Genomic DNA, 18,578 nt, shown 5'->3' with positions numbered 1-18,578 from the left:
GCTTATACAAAACTGTTTACACAGCGTTTAAGTTAATGTTTTATTAAAAGAAGGTTTTACAAGACAGCTGTTCTCATGAGCCAGACTGCCATGAGCCCTTTTTTTAATCTTCACCTTTCTCACCGGTGGTAATGAAAGAAAAATAACTTTCCACTTCCTGATTTATAGTATAGCTACAACCTGCCCTGTGTAGTGATTTACTAGCCAGGTGCCTATGCCATGATGATAGGATGGCATATTTAGTACCAAAGGGATGCAGTAAGATTGCAAACTGCCAGGGCAGGGAAACACCTTTCTTCTGCAGGAGGAATGAAGTTTATGTGACGTTTCAAAGCCATCTGAGTGAGCCATTTGAGCCATTTGACACTGAAGAGAGCTGCAGCAAAACCAGTCAGGAACTGGACGGGATATAAGCTGCCCAATAACCCAAGCAGAAAACACCCTAATTGCTGGGAAGGTTATTTGTCCAAGCTGGGTGCTGGGCTGCACTTGGCAACCTGCTCTCCAACAGCCATGACTTGTTTTATTTTAAATATTTGCTTGCAGCTTTAGCTGTGTGCTTGGCCTGACTGACATTGTAGTGCTGCACTGTGCTCTTTATTAACTAAAATCCAGTGCTGGTATGACCAGTTTCCCTCTTTAATGTTGTTCTTGACACACTCTCCACCTGCTGAGCAGAAAGTAGAGGCCTGGGAAAACAGAGGGAGGTGACCCTCCCAACAGCTCTACACTGTTCTGACAGCTTCAGTCCTTGGGGAGAGGAATCCCCACTGCTGTGTGTTTGCTTAGATTCCTGGCCTCTTCCACCTGCAGAGGTGTGCAGTAATCCTCCAGGAAGACAGTTGCCAAATTGCTTAGCCTTCTGCTGGCTGAGAGAGAGAAGCGAAGCATGCACTCCACCACTGGGAGAGCCGTGGTCTGCTGGCGCGACTGTGGCGTTGTCAGGTACATCAGCGTTGTGACTGCTGACATGACTGTCTCCTCATTGGAGCTGGAGAGACAGTTGATTATGGACTCTACCCCATTTGCCTCCAAGATGTAATCTTTGTTAGTTTTATCCAGGCACAGGTTGCAAAGACCACCTGAAACAGCAAAAGAAAATGTCCGACACATGCAAGACAAACTCTTCACACCCTCATCTTTTTCATGCTAAGATTCAAATTCATTGCTGATCCCTTTTTCTAATACAAAAATAAGCATCCAGATTATCTGAGAGATTTGGATGGAAAATTCTTAACAGCTTCCCAGGCAACGTTTTCTTGATTCTTTCCAGAGATTTTCCATCAGAACATTCCTCCTCCTGTATGTCATTAGAGGGCACTGTTACTGCTGGATATAACCTTTTGGAAAATGAAGAATTCCAGTATCACTTAACCCTAACAGAGGCTACAAGCCAGCAGTTTATTGCAGGTGTTTTAGAAAAACAGAGAACAGAGCTAACAGTACTAGCCAAGAGACAGAGAATGTTTGAACTTGGAACTTTTAAGATGCACCCACATCCTGGTATAGTTCAGCCACAAACCTTAAAAATCAAATAATTTATTATCATCTCATGGAGTCACTCACAATTAGATCTGTCCCCTTAGCTTATGTTCAGACCATGATGAATCACCATAAGGCAGTTCCTCAGAGGACTTAAAAAATTTCAAGTATTCTAGAAGACTGGTTGTCAATAGCAGAATGATAACATTGGACCTGTACATTTATACATGGCAAAATTTAACCATTAATGACTACCTCTCTATAGGAGAGATTTCATTAAATAGTCATTCAGCTAATGTTTACTTACAGTCTAGGGGAAAAAAAACGTCTTTTCTAGAAAGCATCTTTAAGCACAGCAGCTCTATTAGGATGAAGGGGAGATGCCTGCCTCCTACCTCTCTCCCCATTCTGCTCGTTTTCCACTAAATGAGGCCTTATCAGCACAGCGTGGGTCTGTTCTTGCAGCACAACTACCTCCCTCTTGGGGGGGGGGGGGATGATTAACCACCAAACCCTGGCCTGTCGGCCCCTTACGAGAGTGTTCAGGTGAGGTCCTTACCAATCGCAAACTCCACGAGGGTCTCGTTGTCTTCGGCGAGCATATCAAGGAACAGATCCAGGACCTGGAGTTGCCGGAGGTACTCGTAGTTTTTGGGATCGTAGGCAAAGTTGGCCAGGTTCGCCAGTACCTGCTCCTTGGCCTCTGCAACAGAGAAGCGTCAGGTGTGTGAGGAAACACATTCAACGTGAAAAGCATTAGCGAGCAGCGGTGCCCGGGGGTTACCTGGGCTGTTTGTCACCTGGAACTCGGTGACGAGGGCCTGCAGGTACTCCAGCCGCCCCAGCTCCATCCCGGGCCCGGCAGCGGTGGGTCGCCCCAAGCTCAGCGGCTAAACCCCCGGCGCCTGGGAGACACCCCGCGCTCGGCTCGGCTCTTCCCCTCCCACGGCAGGCCGGGGCGCGGGCAGTGCTTCCTCACGGCGAGCCTGCCCCACGGCCGCGTCCCGCGGGGTGGAGACGAGCCAGCGGCGGCAGCAGGGGCCTGGCGGGCGCCATCTTGTGGGCGTGGCGCGGCCGACCGTTGCTCTCCTCAGGCGGGGGCGCCTCCTCCTCCTCCTCCTCCTCCTCCTCCTCCTCCGCGGCCGGCGGCTCCCGGTGTGCGGGCCCCCGGGGTCGGTGCCGGGAGGCGGTCACAGATGGAAAGGCAGTCCGCTGCCCAGCGGGTTGTGGGGCGGCAGGCGAGCGCCTTGCCGGGGTGTTTCCTTCCCCGTGGATCGTGTAACCTGTTACCGAGGTGTGTCGAGGCGTTCGACTCTTATTTCGGTATACGGCAAAACTTTGGTGATTAAACGCTTTGCTCTGGAAAGGAGCTAACCTTTCCTCGCTCACTAGTTTGTTTACTAAAGAATTTTTCACGTGTATGTATTTTTTCCCTGCTCAATTTCAATGCTGCCGTCCTTCCAGGTTCTCCGGAGTTAGTTGTGGTGTCGCTTGCTCAGCGTGGATAAACCCCGAGCTGTTGCTCAGGCCGTGGCTCTGCTGACCAGCTTGCTGGCTGAGGGATAGAATCATAGAATCATTTAGGTTGGAAAAGATCTTTAACATCATTGAGTCCAACTGTTAACCCAACACCACTATGCTCACTAAACCATGTCCTGAACTGCCATGTCTATGTGTTTTTTTAACACCTCCAGGGATGGTGACTCCACGACTTCCCTGGGCAGCCTGTTCCAGCTCTGGATGGAGCTGCTTGCTGGGTCTCAGCGTCCCTCTGGGTGGTGGGTGTTCGGTAGGGAGAAATGCTGAAGGAATGAAGGTTCAGTTAGTTTCAGTTTTAGTATGGGGGTTGCAACTCATTGGTTAAAGAACGACAATGGAAAGAGATTTTTTGCCTTTTGTAAAAAGGCAGAAGGATTCAAAGCTGAGGGAACACGTAAAAAGAGGGCATGATACATGCATGGTAAGATAAATTACCTGGGGAAAAAAAAATGAAGCCAAGAAGGAGCGAATTAAAACAGCAGCAGGTAATTCTACCCTGGTTGTACAATGCCCTCGTCTAAGCACAAAGCAGAGCAATTACATGATTCCGAACTAGCACAGTTCCAGTGAAACCACTATGATTATAAGTGCTGCAAGTGAATTCAATTGTGGTTCATGTCATGTAAATACATAAGGTAAAGGTACATAAACATCATAAACTGGGGAGATGGACTCTGCAGAAATTTGTGTTGCTTTTATTGAAGCAATTAAATGCGTGGAAGTTCTTCTGTAGATAAGGTAGGAAACAGGCTGTGAGCTGATGTTGTCTTTTTATTGTCTCAAATGCAGTCAATTTTCATATGAAGCAAATTGAACATGGACTGATTCACCAAATACGTGGCATCAGTGACAAGCATGTTGGGCTGATAATCTCTCCTACCACACAGCTGGGTGTAGTAAAATGTCTGCCCATGACCACATTGAATAAGATGAGCAAAGAAGCTACACTGAATGCAGCAATGCTAGATCTTTTAACATTGCAATGGTGTGGGAAGACAGAGAATGTGAAAGTGAAGATATTTGTTTCTACCTGGTATAAAAGTTTAAGCCACACCTGTGCTAGCAACTTCAACTCAATTTTCAGCTGAAGTCAGTGTATATATATCTGTATATGTGTGTATATATATGAAAATGATCAGCAAAGGTGCTACAGACTACTTCTATATTAGAATGTTTTGCTAGTGTATTAAATCTCTTTTAATGTATGCCTTTGTAAGTGTTAAGTGTTGACATATTTTTAAGTCACATTTGTCATTACATAGAAAGTGAATGACTAATGTGAGAAAGCGGGAGAAGAGAAAGCAAACAGAGGAGCTAGTCAATACAAAGAGAAGTGATTAAGGATATTGGGACTGACTCATGAGGGGTGAAAACCAGTATTTAAAGAGGAAAAATATAATGACTTCTGTTTGCAAGTACTACATTTGTGGTCAGTCAGTATAATTTTGCATGCACAGCAGCAGTAGGAACTTTGTCCCCTGGAGTGGTTTCACAGACAGCGGTGTTTTGAAAAGGCTGGTGTCCATGCTGGCTGAGTTTCAGGTGATGCATCTCCAGGTCACACTATTCAGTGCGTAGCAAGAAGTAACCAGGAGAAGAGGAACAGCTGTACTTGTCTTGGGAACTGTGAGCTGTGCTCTTTCTAGCCTTTGTCTTGCATTGAGTTTAATCAAAGCTGGTTAAGAGATGTGAGAAAAATTTTACATTTAATTTGCTGTGTTGGAGCTGCCTCCTGGAGGAGAATTTGATAACATCCCCTCGTTTTGTAGTCCTCAGAGATTTTCTGCAGGAGTTACAGACCATGCTAGTACTGCTTACACAACCTGCTTTGTTACCAGCTGTGTGCTTGTTGTCTTTGTGCTGACTTACTGCAGGGAGTTTGTCCTGATCATCCAGAAAGATCACTTGGTAGTAGGCAGAGTTGGCTGTTTACTCACCCAATATTGGCTATATTGTTTAATTGTCTGAACGCTCCAAGCACTTGCTGTTTGCCGGAATACTTAGCACAGAATGGGCTAGTATAGCTGGGGTATTCACAGCTCCAGGGGCTAGTCTAGTGACATAGGTAGCACACCAAAGTTAGAATTCAGTGAAGTTTCATTTCTTTGCAGTTATGTTTCTTTTCTTGCAGTTACTAGCCAGGTCTGCAAGCAGCATGCCAAGCTCTTAATTTAAGTGACTTTGCACTTCTGAGGTGTTCTAGAGTGTGTAAGTTTACCGTGACCTTTCTTTGGGTTTTTATTAAACTTTTCCAAGAATTACATTGGCAGAGTGTTTAAGGCTTTTAAGGTCATGATCTTGCAATATTTCAGTGTTAACTCCCTGGTGAATGTTTCATTGCAGTAAGGAAAGGTGCTTGTTGCAAAAATGCTTACCTTGCAAGGTTAATGATATTTTAAATGGACATTTATTTCTGGTCAATTTTTGTTGCTGTGCTGGTTCTCAGAGGTTTGTAACCTGGCTGAGTGTTTGTCCATAATTAAAGCCAGGGATACTTTACTGTCTGTAGGTGTTAAAAAAACCTGCTTCGGGGGTGGGGGTGGTTACCTTGTGTAATGGGACGACCTTAAACTAATGAAAGGAACTTTTATTGCTTTATTTTTATTCTGGGCCTCAAGATTCTTAAGGACTGAGTATTACTGCTCCTGTATGATAGCTCTGAGGCGGAGTATTTATTATCCTGTAGCATGCTCAGTATGTATGGTCCCTTCAATTATGCTTTACAAAGCTCCTGCTCAAGGCAGCTTGGAGTTCAGGTTGAAAAGAGGTGGGAGAAGACAGCTGTGGAACAGGAGAGGAGGGGGGTAGTTTTCTCTATTATGGGAGCTCAGACATCTTATTTACCTGTGGGAACACAACCGAAAATGTTACCTCTTCTCTTTCTGAGATTTGTTTCCAACCTGTGGGTTGTGGATTACTTCTAAAGGGTCTGTGCAAAGTAACTGGGGGAGACAACACTGTTTTCAGGCAGCTTAAATTCTGTAAGGCTGTTAGGAAGTTTTTAGTCAACAAGTGGAGAAATGTTAAAATAATGGATTTGTGAAGTCATTGTTTTTCTTCCCAGAAACATCCCTCTGCCTCTGCAAGTAAGTCCTAGTGACCCTGGTGTTGAGCCTGGGAGCATCAAAAAGCAGTTCTATAAAGCACTCTCCTAACTTTCCGTCCTAAATTATTGTGCACTGTTGTGCACAGCTAAGAAATAGTCAAAACAGATTTCTTTGTCATGGTGTAGGAGGAGCTGATCTCTGTGTGTCAGCTTCAGCTGGTGAGTACCTGGGGGTTTTTATCTCCCTTGTGTCTTGCAAGCATTCATTAGACTATACATTTCCTTGCTTATGAGCCAGCTAGGGCTAAAGCATTGCAGATAGAGCAGTTGGCTCCACACAGGAGATGCATTCTATTGCTCCTTCAACTAAGCTTTGTTTTCCTGTGATAAATTTTGATGGGTTGTAGCTTACACCATATCTTGCCTGTTTTGCCCAGGACATTTGTAGCAGTGGGAGGATTTGGGACAATATGACCCCATATTTCTGGAAAAAAACAGAAAGGGAATGTAGAAAGGTGAACAGAATTTAAAATTTAAGAATTACACACAGAAAAAATGGCAACCTGTTCAGCTGCTTAGTTGTTTTATTTGCAATAGCTGGAAGAGGTTTGTGACTTAATCCCTTTTCATTGTTTTTTTTTTTTTTTTTTTCTGAGAGGGAGAAAGCCCTATCTTTTTCCTAGGAATGTACAGCAGTAATTGTTTTGGTAAGCTGAGAAGCACCAGTCCCTGTTTACTTCATAGTTATGGACAATGTAAGCATTACACAAGTTAATAAACATGTGTTATGAGACATTAGATATGTCTCCCACTAGTCCTCTTATTTAAGTATACGATTGATAAGGAAATGCAAAGCCTACTGGTTCAGTAACCCTAGAGCAGTACTGAAGAAGATACTGAGCTGTGGGAGCAGGAACCCTTCTGAAGGGCTGATATACCTCTTCCCCTGTAAAAGCCAGCTGTGAAGCCATTATAGTCTGAAGACCTTGGAGTCAGTTTTCCATCCAGTGGGGTTTTTTTGGCTTGTTTGTTTTGTCTGAGGAGCCCACAGCTCTAATGAAAACTGTGGTTTTGTTGCTAGGAATCTGATATGGCCGTTCTCAAGATAAGCACTGCAGTTGAGTTGAAAGCTGTTTCTTCTTCCATTTCACTTCCATTTTATGCTTCTGTCTTTCTGATGGCTCTAATGTGTTGAGTAATCTTCGTTTGCTGTGCTTTGTAAGCTATTATCTGCTTCTGTCAGATCAGGAATGATACAGAATATAAACAGTTAGCAACTCGAGCTGATGCTGAGGGAGGCTAGAGGCTGATGCAGCTATCATCTTAGTATTTACAAGTTAAGTCCCAGGAGTGTATCAAGAAAAGCCACTTACAGTCAAGGCTGTTCAAGGCTGTATGGATATGAAAGTCAGTGACACTGACTTTTCTCTGTATACTTTTCCCCACAGATTTCTTTGTAAGTTATGCTTGTGCTTATAAGAAATGTAAGTTATGCTTGTGAAAACTTCTCTATAATGAGAATGCTGGTGTAATTAAGTCTGAGAGTCTAAGACTAAAGAGCTAAATTCATTTACACAAAGGGGAACTACAGTGGCTTTGAATTTGGCCCTATATAAGGATGCATACACTTATTCTTAGGTCTAGTAACACCTTTGCTGCCCCCCCCCAATGGGTCCCAGTTAATGCTGTAAAGAAGTGTATTTACACAAGCCATGAATCCTGTTTTATGATATATCAAGAAGCACTTGAGATATCACTAGTTATACAAAGCAGGCACTCAAAGGTTTGGGTTTTTTTCTTCTTGATGCTCTGGAGTTGAACCTTTGAGGCTTTGAAAATGTCCTTGGCATGAAGAACTCATGTATACACCTCGTAGGAGAAAATATTTGATCTCACTAGAGACTTGGCTGAGTTCTGCAACCCATGCAGAAGCTTCCGTATAATATTTAGAGATGTGGAAAATAATACCACACTTCCTATGGAAAGTGTTTGTCTTGCCACCCCCAACATGGGAAGCAACCAGGAAACGTCATATTAGTCTGCACCAAAATTACATGTTCAGATGAGGCAATAATACTTCTTTGTGAAAGAACTGTGCATAGCCATTAATACATATTGTTCAGTGCTACCAACTGAAATGTGCATGTGAAATTCCAGTGACTTCTTAAAGGCACTGACTTAAACCAATTGAACTGACACAGCTTTTGTCTCTCAGCGCTGGTTACCATGGCTGTTATCCCATGGTTTGCTTTAGGAAAGCACAGTTCTCTTTGTCCTTCGGCCCTTTGGCTGCCGCTGGGTTCTGGGCTCAGCCTGTGGTCTAGATCTCTCACTTGGAGTCTAACACAGCCCCACAGAGTGGAAGTGTAGGGCAGAAGGATGACGACAGTTGTGGAAAGCAGATGCTTGTTTTCTCATCTGCCATCAGTGCTGGGCCTTGCTTAGGTTTGTACAGGCCACATAATTGTTTGTGTTCATCTTTTTTTTTTTTCTTCTTCTTTTCTTTCTTTTCATATACTTGTGATGTACACAACTGCTGGAGGGGATTGACTTTCAGACTGTGGTTCAGTTGGCATTTCATTGTATTGATATCTGGAGGGATTATCCAAAGGTACTTTTGAAGCCTCTTTCAATTTGTTTTTTTTTTCCAGAGCGCAGAAGCTGAGCCCCATGAATAATGCAGCTGATATCAGGAAGAAACTGGAGTTGTAGAAGACATAGTGGAAATCACTAGTTACATCTACCAGGAGACCTGAAATAGAAGCCACGGCTTAGTCAAAGAGAAGATGCATACTAAAGGCAACTAGGTGACATTTACATAAATGTTAAACCTAGATCATTCAGCAAACTGCTATATACAAAAGATAAGCATTCACAGATGAGTTAAGTTCTCTTCTCTAGATTCTAGGGGTTGTTCGTTTTTTTGTAGTCACCACTCGGGTGATGTTTCTGCTTCTGTATAAAGTATTTCTCAATACACAGAAAAATCGGGACAGAAAGGGAATTGTAGCTTTTCCCCAACCAGCTGATTCATTTCGTTTACCCAGCAGAGGACCCCTGTGCCCCTGCCACTCACTGGATTTTGGAATGAGTGACCTTATTACATCCTAGGTCAGAAAACAGAACAAATAGATAGGGAAATCTCTCAAAAATTGACATGTTAGGGTCTCTAAACTGAAACTTGTTGCTAATAGTGTGTAATCAGGGAGAAGAAAATTCACAGCACAACAAGCATTATGACTAACATTAAGTGCCCTCAATATAAAACATCTAGAAGCGTGATATATCAAATAAGTAATTTAATACTAATGTTAGAGATGGAAAGGCGATACTCAGGTCAAATATACAATGCCTTCTGTAGGCTGCTTATTTATATGGAAATACTGGAATAATGTTTGTTTGCTTGTATTCTTCAGTAAAGATTGGTAATGTTTCTTTTCATAGTGCACTTTTCTTTAGCAGATTTTAGGACTTCAGATAAAAATAGTGCTGCTTTTACTGTACTTCGTTTTGCCCATCTGCCACTCCTATTACAGATGTCCAAGAAAAGACCTTTTTTTGCACTTTTCTCGAAGTGACTGACACTAATGCCAGGGAATACCATGAAATATGGTACATGTTATCATCCCGTTCTTAGAACAGACATGATTTTCCTGCTGAATAGTACACAATTCATTGCCTGGAGAAGAGAACTAAAGCCTGAATTGAGGATTCATGCTCAGGTTCACATTTCTTGTTAGTCTTTTGAATTTGCTGCTGTACTGCAGGAGCAGGTGCGTCTTGGACAGGTCACTTAGTGGCATTTGGAGTGAACCGTGAAATCTGTGAATAATTTATTGGATTTCAGGTCATAACTAGCTCCTTTCTTGTCTCCAGAGAAAAATCAATACACTCTGGAACTTGGAAAGAAGAGTGAACAGAAGCTTTTACTATAAGGCTCTTGAATAATGTAAGACTGGTAATAATTCTGATCACAGTTAATTTGTTTAATGGGATGTTTGCAATTCCTTGACACTTCATAGATAAAACAATGCAAACTGGCAAAGCAGTGAAAGAGTTCATAGACTGCAAGATCCTACCACAGTAATTCCTCTCTATGACTTCCCTCTCACTGGAAAAAAGCTCTCATCACTCCTATACCTATCAAAGCTGCCTTTTTTCACTGTCTGGTGTTGCTGCAGTGACATTTGGGCAGCTGCAGAAATGACCTTCCTTCAGCTGTGAGAAGGGGCTGATCATGCCTTTCCAACTCTCCCTTTTATATTGCTCCCTTTGCATAACTCACTTGCCTGTATGGGTTTGGAAATGCCCTTATTTTTCTTTATTCTTCCAAACACTTGTCACCAGTGTCTAAACAACCAGTTTTTCCCCAGCCTGCTCTAATAACTTCTCTCACCTGTGAGAGGGGGTCCGATGAGGAGAGTGATACTCTCCAGGATGGTGAAGAGCCCTAGAGCACTTGAGAACCTGTCCATCTCCACCACATCCATCAGCACCTGGAAGGTGAGTGCCCCGATGCCACTCATGGCTATACTGAGGATGATGCAGTAGACGATGAGCACGCTGAACTCAGCTGAAATGACACAAATGAAATTGCTCAGCCCGCAGAGAAGCACAGCCAGGCTGAACAGGTAGATGCGTCTCCCTGTGAAGACTCTGTGTCCTGAGAGCAGCCCTGTCAAAGGGCGTATGAAGATGTTGATGAACCCGATAACAGAGATGAGAAGGGCTGCCCTGCGTTCCTCCACCCCATTCTGGATGGCATAAGGCACAAGGTAGACATGCGGTAATGCAAACCCCATCATCATCCAGGTCACTCCAATAGTGTAAATCTGGTAACCTTTGTTTTGACAGAAGATGTCAAAAGCCAGATACTTCTGCAGCATCTGGAAGCATGCAGTCCTTCTGGTTTGCTGCTGGAGCTCGGGGTGGGGAGAAGATGCTCCATTGGAGAGCTGTGCCTCTTCTGCTCTTCTCTCTGGCCCCTCTCCAGGCTTGGGTGACTGTAGTAGTGACCCTGATGCAAGCTGAACTGGTCTCATGATGGCTCCAGAAACACAACAGTTCAATAGTATTCCTCCAAAGATAAGAAAAGTGTTTCTCCAGCCCATCTCATCCAGCAAGTATTGAGAAAGCAGCGGCCACAGCGTGAAACCGAGAGAGACGCCAGTGGATGCCATGGCATTGGCCAGTGTTCGCCACCGTACAAAGTAGTAGCCCAGCGCAGTCACTCCTGCCTGGAAGCTGAAACACGATCCCAGACCTAAAGGTAAGAGTAAAAGAGAAAATGACGGCGCGTGATCCCTCTGTGTTGTCTTAAAGGGTGAAAAGAGCCCAAATCCAGGGTATATCCACAGATGACTTCATCTGCCACTGAAGCATTTCCCCACCTGCCAGGCTGCACAACCCCCAGTGATTAATACTCAGAAACCCCACACAGGAGGTGAAGAAGGATGTTGTAAATTACTTGTGTTCTTGGTTAAACTACTTGTGTTCTTGGGTATACTAAATATACTGATCTAAGCTGACATTTGTCTGGGGCACGCTGCCATTCCTAAAATTGTTATGGAATTGTTCATTAAAAATTTGGTTTTTATACCACATGCAACAAGCAGTGCTGCTTTCCTGACACTTTCATCGGGGCTCAGAGAGTTACTTGGTTTTTTTCTCTATGCAGTGGGCACAGCTTAGGTTGCAAGATCCAACAGGATTGGTCCCAAAGTGACCTGGCTGAAGGAATTAATTTCTCTGTGTTAGAAAAGAGTCAGAGTTGAACAACAGTCACATAGGAGAAATACTTGGAAAGGAAAAGTTCCCATCTGTTACTTCTGTTGAAAACCAACATGTTCTTTTGTTAGAAAAAGATACATTTCCCCAGATTGGGGGTGGTGAAATACAAGCCCAGAGAACTTGGGAAGGACGTTGTCCCAACACATTACTTTCCAAGATTGAAAAAAACTCCCTTCTTCAAAGACAAAAGGTTGAGAAGCTAGTAGAAAGAACAGACATCTTTGCTCTCCATTTTGCCCTCTGGAGACCTGTAGCTTTTTCCAGATAGAAGCACTTTCCAGTGAGCTTGGCTGGATGAAGTGTGTATTAAAGGGGTGTGAAGGGCAAATCTAGCTGCTATACAATTCCTGCTGTGCTGTGAGGCTTTTAATTTATCCTGTTTCACAGATGAATGGAAAAACGTGAGCTCTTAGTTGGGACTCTCACCATTTCCCGTTTTTCAAGTCAAGCACAGCAGCTGGGTTTTCCTGCTGTTCTTTGGTACTTACCAGTGATGAGGCCAGCTGTTAAGTAAAGCTGGCTGATGGACTTGCAGAAGGAGCTGGACACCATGCCCACTCCACTGAGCAGGCCTCCCAGCATCACAGCAAACCTGCAGCCAAATCGCTTTACCAAGATGCTGCAGAGGGGCCCTGGAAGCAAAGCGGAAAAAGGGAAGCAGTTTGGGAGGAAAGAAATATTTTGTACCTGCTGGACTGCTGCAATTATCAGATGATTTAGTCTAGACACCCTGAGAATTTTCCCAGCAGCATAATGTAGTAGGGGAGCCAGGAACAGAAAATACATCCCCTGATCCTCCCAAGCATGTGGTCAACTTGTTAGCTGAAGGGAAGGCTCCTGTGATCTGCTTGGTTTTTGGTCATTAGGATTTCTAAGCTTCCCTATGATGGATTTTAGTTAAAACTCTTGCAATGCAAGGAGGACCTTCAAGTGTAATTCTGTTCTCACACGATATAAATTCCAGGAATGATTTGAAAAAGCAGAGGACTTGTATTTCTATGTCTCTGAGTAAGAGGTGTTAAGCAGGGTGATATTTCTGTTTGCATATTTCCACTCTCTTTTCACTGTGTTTTTCAAATATTCTGCCACAAAATCTTCTAAATTGCCCTTGGTGTTCCACTACCTAGGTGAAATTCCTTGCAAGAGAAGGCAGATTGACTCTGAAATAGATCAAGAATGGGAGAAAAATAGACGTCATTGAGGAGGATTATTTGAAAACGGCTGGAGAAGTATATTCATGTCTGCATGGGAATCAATCTAACCTTCAGGCAGTAGCATCCAAGCTGCAGCTTGTGGAGTCTTGCAGCTGTCCTGCACATCGTCTTCCCCAGGAAAATAATAAGATGTTATTGTCAGCACAGCTCTTTGCACATGCCTGTCCTGGCATACCTGGGCAGGGGTGGGTAAGTTTAACCGTGTCCACTTCCAAGAGGACATAAGCCTAGGAGCAGACAGTGCACATACCGGTTCCCACTCCCACACCTCCAGCACAAAGACTGCAGAGGTGGGAGTGAGACCCGGGTGGTTCTGATGGGCCAGAGCCTGGCTTTGCCCTTCTTGGGCAGAAACCCACGTTTTATTGTGTACCTACGTTGCTGGCAGGCTTTACTAGGAAAGAGTTATGTTATTCAATCAGAAAAAGCAATGAACAAATAGGCATGGAGGTGTGTGTTTAAGGTCAATTAATTCTTTAATTTTCATAGATTTTTGGTGAATTCCATGAGATTGTGTTAAATTACCTGCTCGTTAATGTCATTTAGCATCCTTCATTTTGAGGTAGGAAAAGATTAGTTCAGACCTGCAGACCATCAGTGGGAAACATGCATCTCTCTGCATGCTCTGGCAGAAAAAGATCTGAAGGTAGAGTTTCTTTTCCTGTTTGTTTGAGGATCCTCGAGGTTTTCCAGGTTTTATTATTTTTTTCCCTCTTCTGAACACTTAAGGTTATATAAGCAAATGCAAAATGACTGTAAGCTTCAGAATTAGGAGTCAATCAGAGTAGGGAAAATAATCTGTGGCATATTTGTGACCTAAATCAATGTCTGGTTTGAAATAAAATCCACATAGTCAAGCAAATAGTGGAACATTATTAAAATTAGGAGTGCAGCTGTCTGTATTTTGATCTGCTTGGGAGATTTTCACCTCAGACTTCAACTGGTCTTTGAAAAAGTGTCAGCAAACTGGTGACTGGATTATTTTTCCTCCTGCTGAAGACATTGAGGATGGTACTGCTGTTTAACCAACCCACGTAGCAAGAAGTCATAAATTGAACACTCCAAAATAATGAGATTGGCTTTAAAACTTATAAGGGTTTTTCATTATTTGTTCCTGTTAACTTGCTTTCTAGGTTTCAAACATTATTTCTCACTTGCCTGGGGCTTTTGTGCTTTCCTTTGCAAAAATAATACCAACAAAAGTGCTGCATTTGCATGAGTGCGAGTCCAGAGAGTTACGTGTGCATGAATATCTAGGAGCAGGAACGTGTAAGGGCCTGAACTCCCCTTTCGGAGACGGCCATAGGATCCTGAGGTCTCTCAAATGATTCTTATAACAAAATAATCGTTAATCACTTTTACCTAGGAACATAACATGGGTAATGAGATATGTTTGGCTTACTAGGTTATGAGCTATTGTTTGCACCGTGCCTTTCCCTGTTTCCTTCCATAGCTCTGCTGAGCTGAGGTTAGCTCTCCTGCATGGGACCTTCTCACCGTACTGACCACTCTCAGAATGGGCTGCTCTGTCCATTCCCCTCCCTGTTTACCAATTTTTGCAACAAGAGGGTTTTTTTTTCCCTTCAGTTCCTCTGAATTAAAAAGGATGAAGGAGAAGAAAAGAGAAGCATCTTTAAGAGACACTGGTGACATAGCAGAATCCAATTCTGGAAAAGGTTTAAGTGCCAAGATGATGGATGTAACTGGGGAACCTGAATCAAACAGAGCCTGGCCCACTGCAAAGGAGGTCAGAAGTTACAGCAAAAGCCATACATGCTTGGCCTGAGAGGCAGTCTTTTATCTCTGTTTTTTTTGTTGTTTTTTCTTCCTGATTTATGGTTGCATTACTCCCACCTTTTGCTATTAGGGGGCAAGAACAAGCACTTCTCTGCCATAACAGCCTGCAATAGATGAGACATAACTGGCAAGCAAAGTAACAACTCTCTTGTAGTTCACTGGCTATGCCCTGACAAATTCTGTTAGTGAATATAATTAACATGAGGCTATTCTTTCGTTGTCTAATTTATAACTTTTGGATCTATTTATTGGCTGTCTTTATATTACCTTTTACTGTGGTTCTGGCCTCCTACAAAACAGTACTTCATCAAAGAAGGTAGGACACTTGATATTTTCTTGCGGATACTGCCAGACTTGTCCTTCCTGGACATGTTGGGGCTGAGCTGCTTCTGAGACCATTTCCCAGAGCCACCAGGTCCCATTCAGCTTCTTCCCACTAACCGCAGCAGGACCACAGAGGATGGTAGGCAGCACAGAGAATGCCCAGCAGCTTCCAAATTCAAAGCCCCAAGGACACTGCTCTCTTACTGCTGACCTTCAGTGATAATTCCTGCCCTCGTTGCTTCCCCTGAGGTCTCTTTCCATCTGCACCTCGCAATTCTGGACCCAACTGCTTCTGCTAAGGTGCAAACTCTCTCTCCCATGTCAGGTGGCTGTCAGCCAAGTCCTGCACAGGAGAGACTGAACCTGCCACAACCTTCACATTAGCATGTCTCAGGGCTCTGCTTTTTTTTCCCCTTAATACTATAGTGTCACCTTTCACTAGTATTGGAAAGGGACAGGTATGAACTGAGGGAGCAGCTCAGATATGTGGGGGTCACTGGATATTTTGCTTCTGTTGCCTAGGTGGGGTTTGGGTAGTCTGTTTATCAAATAAGCACGGGAGTTGCACATGGAGAGGTCAGCAGCAACACAGACCGCTCATTGGGAAGTCCTCGAGCTGCTGAGGATTTTTCTCTTCTATGCAGAAATATCCATCTGGGTGGAGGATCTGGGGGCCCTGTCCTGTGCAGCTCCCACATTTTCTTTGGGGAGAAAACCAGTGATTCACTCCACTATCCACAAAGCACAACCCTCCTTCCATCCCCCTTCACCTGGAGAGTGCTGCCTGCCCCACAATGTGCCTTAATCCAGCTATGCTCATGTCCACCCTGATGCCTGCTTAGGTGTGCACTCCATGCCACTGCCCAAGGAGTTGCTTTTAACACTCTGCCTCAGCTAGCAGCCTGGAGGAGCTTGGCTTTTGGCATCTTTTCAGCCATGAAGAACACAGTTGTCATGTGGCACATAGAAGGAGATGCACCCTCATGGACAGAAGATGAATCAAGAAAGCACCCAAGCTCCAGCACTACCTGCCAGCTTATTCAAAGAGCTGCTATGGGAAATAATTAAGTTCTCACTGGTCTGGAGAAGCTGGGCTGAGAAAGGGATTCACCTCCTTTGAGCAAGGGTCTTGGTTGTCTCTTAGAGTGGCAAAAGGGAACTTGGTGTCTGTGGACACTTAGCTTTGGACTGTGCGGGCATGGGTCAAAGTGGCTGGGAGATGCTGTGCACTGCCAACCAGCCAGTCTGCTCAGACCTCTCAGTCCCTTCCACCATCCGTCTTAATGAAATATGAAAAGTGCCCTCATTACAGCCCCTCATCAGCAACATGACCGCAGAAGGTGGTGGAGGGCATTCCCTGCAGCTGTTACTTACCACCTCCGTGCAGCACGGCCACCATGATGGACGGGAACCACGATGTCTCGCTATTGCTGGCCTGGAACTCACGCTGGAGGTCCGTGAAGAAGATACCGATGCAGGAGGGGAAGCCCAGCGTCAGCCCCTGCAGCAGCACTGCGGCGAGCAGAACCATCCATGCCCATCCCCGGTCCTGGGGCTTGGCAGCTATGCGTGCTGCTGCTCCTCCTTGGGACATGATGGCTTCTTTCTCCTCCTAAGCCAGGCTGCTGGGGAAGGGAGTGCAGCTACCATGCAACCTTCAGCCCAGTGAACAGACCTACAGAGAAGAGCTGATGGTATTCCCAAGGCTCAGAGGCACCACTGCGTCCCACACCTTTTGCAGCTGACACTCTAGACTTCTTGCTCTGCATTTCTTCTAGCACCTCTGTTCCTTCTCGCTACAGGATCCTGCCAACAGATTGCTTGAGAAACAACTGCCTTCCCCTTTTATATTTCACAAGACTGTGACCACAGCCAGGTACAGAGCAGGACCACACCTCCTCTGAGGTATGAATTGGCCTTACCTAGTTCCCGCCCTTATTTTCCCTTTCACCTGCTTTCATCATATGGAGTCCCCTTGCTGGCAATTGCTAAGGTCACTCAGTCCTCGTGCTGAGAAGAGAAGGAAAAACTCTGCAAATGCCAAGAAAAATAGAAACATATAAAGCTTGCGTGTTGCAGCAGAGCTCAGTGTGAAACTTTCAGGAAAACTGCACCTACCTACAAAGTGCTAGTGCTGAAAGAACTTTTTTAAAGCCGTTAATTAATTAGGATCCAGTGATTGCAGCTAGGTTTTTGCTTTACCTCTGTTTAGAGCTTCTTCTGAGAGATCCCAGTTTTGACTTCAAGACTGGCAGCACAAAACATATAGTAACAGCATTCCCCATCCTCTCCACATGAATAAACATGTATAAAAAAAAAAAAATCTTTGGCAGCAGGATGAGCTCAAAAAAAGTGCCCATAAGGTCACTGCACAGTGCAATATTTATTTAGCACTCAAACAGTAGTTTTTCCCTAAAACAATAGCTATATTTGAGTTTTGTGTGCAGCTCTAAAAATGAATAATAGTTTGATTTTGCTCATTACTTCAAATATGCCATGGTGGCAGAAAGTGAGTTTCATACCTCAGGCTGAGACCAGAATTGGTCAAACGAAGGGTAGCAAGCGCGTGGCTGCGTGCGCGGCGCGGGCGGCTCATCCACTGTGTGCGCGGCCCGGTCAGCTCGTGGCCCACGGTTAGATACTTCTGCTCCAGTAGCAACTAAAAGCTTTGATGAAGTCTTTTGCAATATTAACCTAGGCATCACTTCTGCAAACAGGGCTCTTAAGCTGGCTGGCTCACAGCCAAAAAAAAAAAAGGCCGGGAGCAGGGGGCCCGTGGGAAGGGGCTGTGAGATGCAAATCACGGTGGTGGTGCTCAGCACACTTTAATCCTTTGTCCACTTTAGCTGGGCGCAGATAATGCAACTAATTCAAGTGCTTGTCTCTCTGGTGTGAATTAGCTGGATGACAGCCTAAAACCTCTCCCCGGCAACAGCAAACCTGCAAAAAAAGGCAGAAGCATAGCTCCTCTCTGTTCCCAGCTGGCCTGTCCAACTCTTGATTTGTCTAGCAGAAGATTTCTGGGTCCCCTCACATTTCCCTGTGTGCCTGCTCACTGGGGAAGACTCTCTGGTGGGGCTGCAGATGCTGAGGCTTTCATCCACTTTCTGCCCCTGGCTGCAGGACACCTTTTCCCCTGGGCAGCCTAACCTGCACAGTCGCTGCAAGGACCCTGGAGATGTGCTGCCAAGTGCTGCATGGCCTCCTCGCTGCACTCTGCTTGCATAAAGGTAAAGGAACAAGTTTGTTCCAGCACTGGCTTACCTGGCTGTGCCATACTGAACAACAGCAGTGCCGCAAAACCTTGGTTTAACCCTTCCCAGGGTAACCGGATAGGATGGACGGTGCAAACATGGAGGGCTAGTGTGTGTTTTCGTGCTCCTATG

The 18,578-nt window shown here is 44.7% G+C and overlaps 3 protein-coding genes across 3 annotated transcripts in view; 1 reads left to right on the top strand and 2 right to left on the bottom strand.

Annotated features, from left to right (window-relative positions):
• The window catches only part of JPT1 (Jupiter microtubule associated homolog 1), a 31,002-nt gene extending 19,332 nt beyond the window's left edge, over window positions 1-11,670 (top strand). Inside the window, exon 5 of the mRNA XM_052807222.1 lies at window positions 8,719-11,670. Coding sequence (XP_052663182.1) covers window positions 8,719-8,732 — 14 coding nt within the window. The 3' untranslated portion in view covers window positions 8,733-11,670. The remainder of the gene's footprint in view (window positions 1-8,718) is intronic.
• Window positions 27-2,576, bottom strand: ARMC7 (armadillo repeat containing 7). Its single transcript, XM_052807220.1, has 3 exons — window positions 2,267-2,576; window positions 2,042-2,185; window positions 27-1,082 (listed from the first exon to the last, which is right to left on the bottom strand). Exons 1-3 carry the CDS (start codon window positions 2,331-2,333, stop codon window positions 745-747), a joined length of 549 nt encoding a protein of 182 aa, XP_052663180.1. The 5' UTR covers window positions 2,334-2,576; the 3' UTR covers window positions 27-744.
• SLC16A5 (solute carrier family 16 member 5) lies at window positions 8,151-17,005 on the bottom strand. Its single transcript, XM_052807223.1, has 4 exons — window positions 16,567-17,005; window positions 12,346-12,489; window positions 10,464-11,330; window positions 8,151-8,819 (listed from the first exon to the last, which is right to left on the bottom strand). Exons 1-4 carry the CDS (start codon window positions 16,784-16,786, stop codon window positions 8,578-8,580), a joined length of 1,473 nt encoding a protein of 490 aa, XP_052663183.1. The 5' UTR covers window positions 16,787-17,005; the 3' UTR covers window positions 8,151-8,577.
• Window positions 17,006-18,578: the final 1,573 nt, after the last annotated feature.

This window comes from Harpia harpyja, chromosome 14 (genome assembly GCF_026419915.1).
Source record: "Harpia harpyja isolate bHarHar1 chromosome 14, bHarHar1 primary haplotype, whole genome shotgun sequence".
Taxonomy (NCBI): Eukaryota; Metazoa; Chordata; class Aves; order Accipitriformes; family Accipitridae; genus Harpia; species Harpia harpyja.
This window is presented reverse-complemented; position numbering and strand designations above follow the sequence as displayed.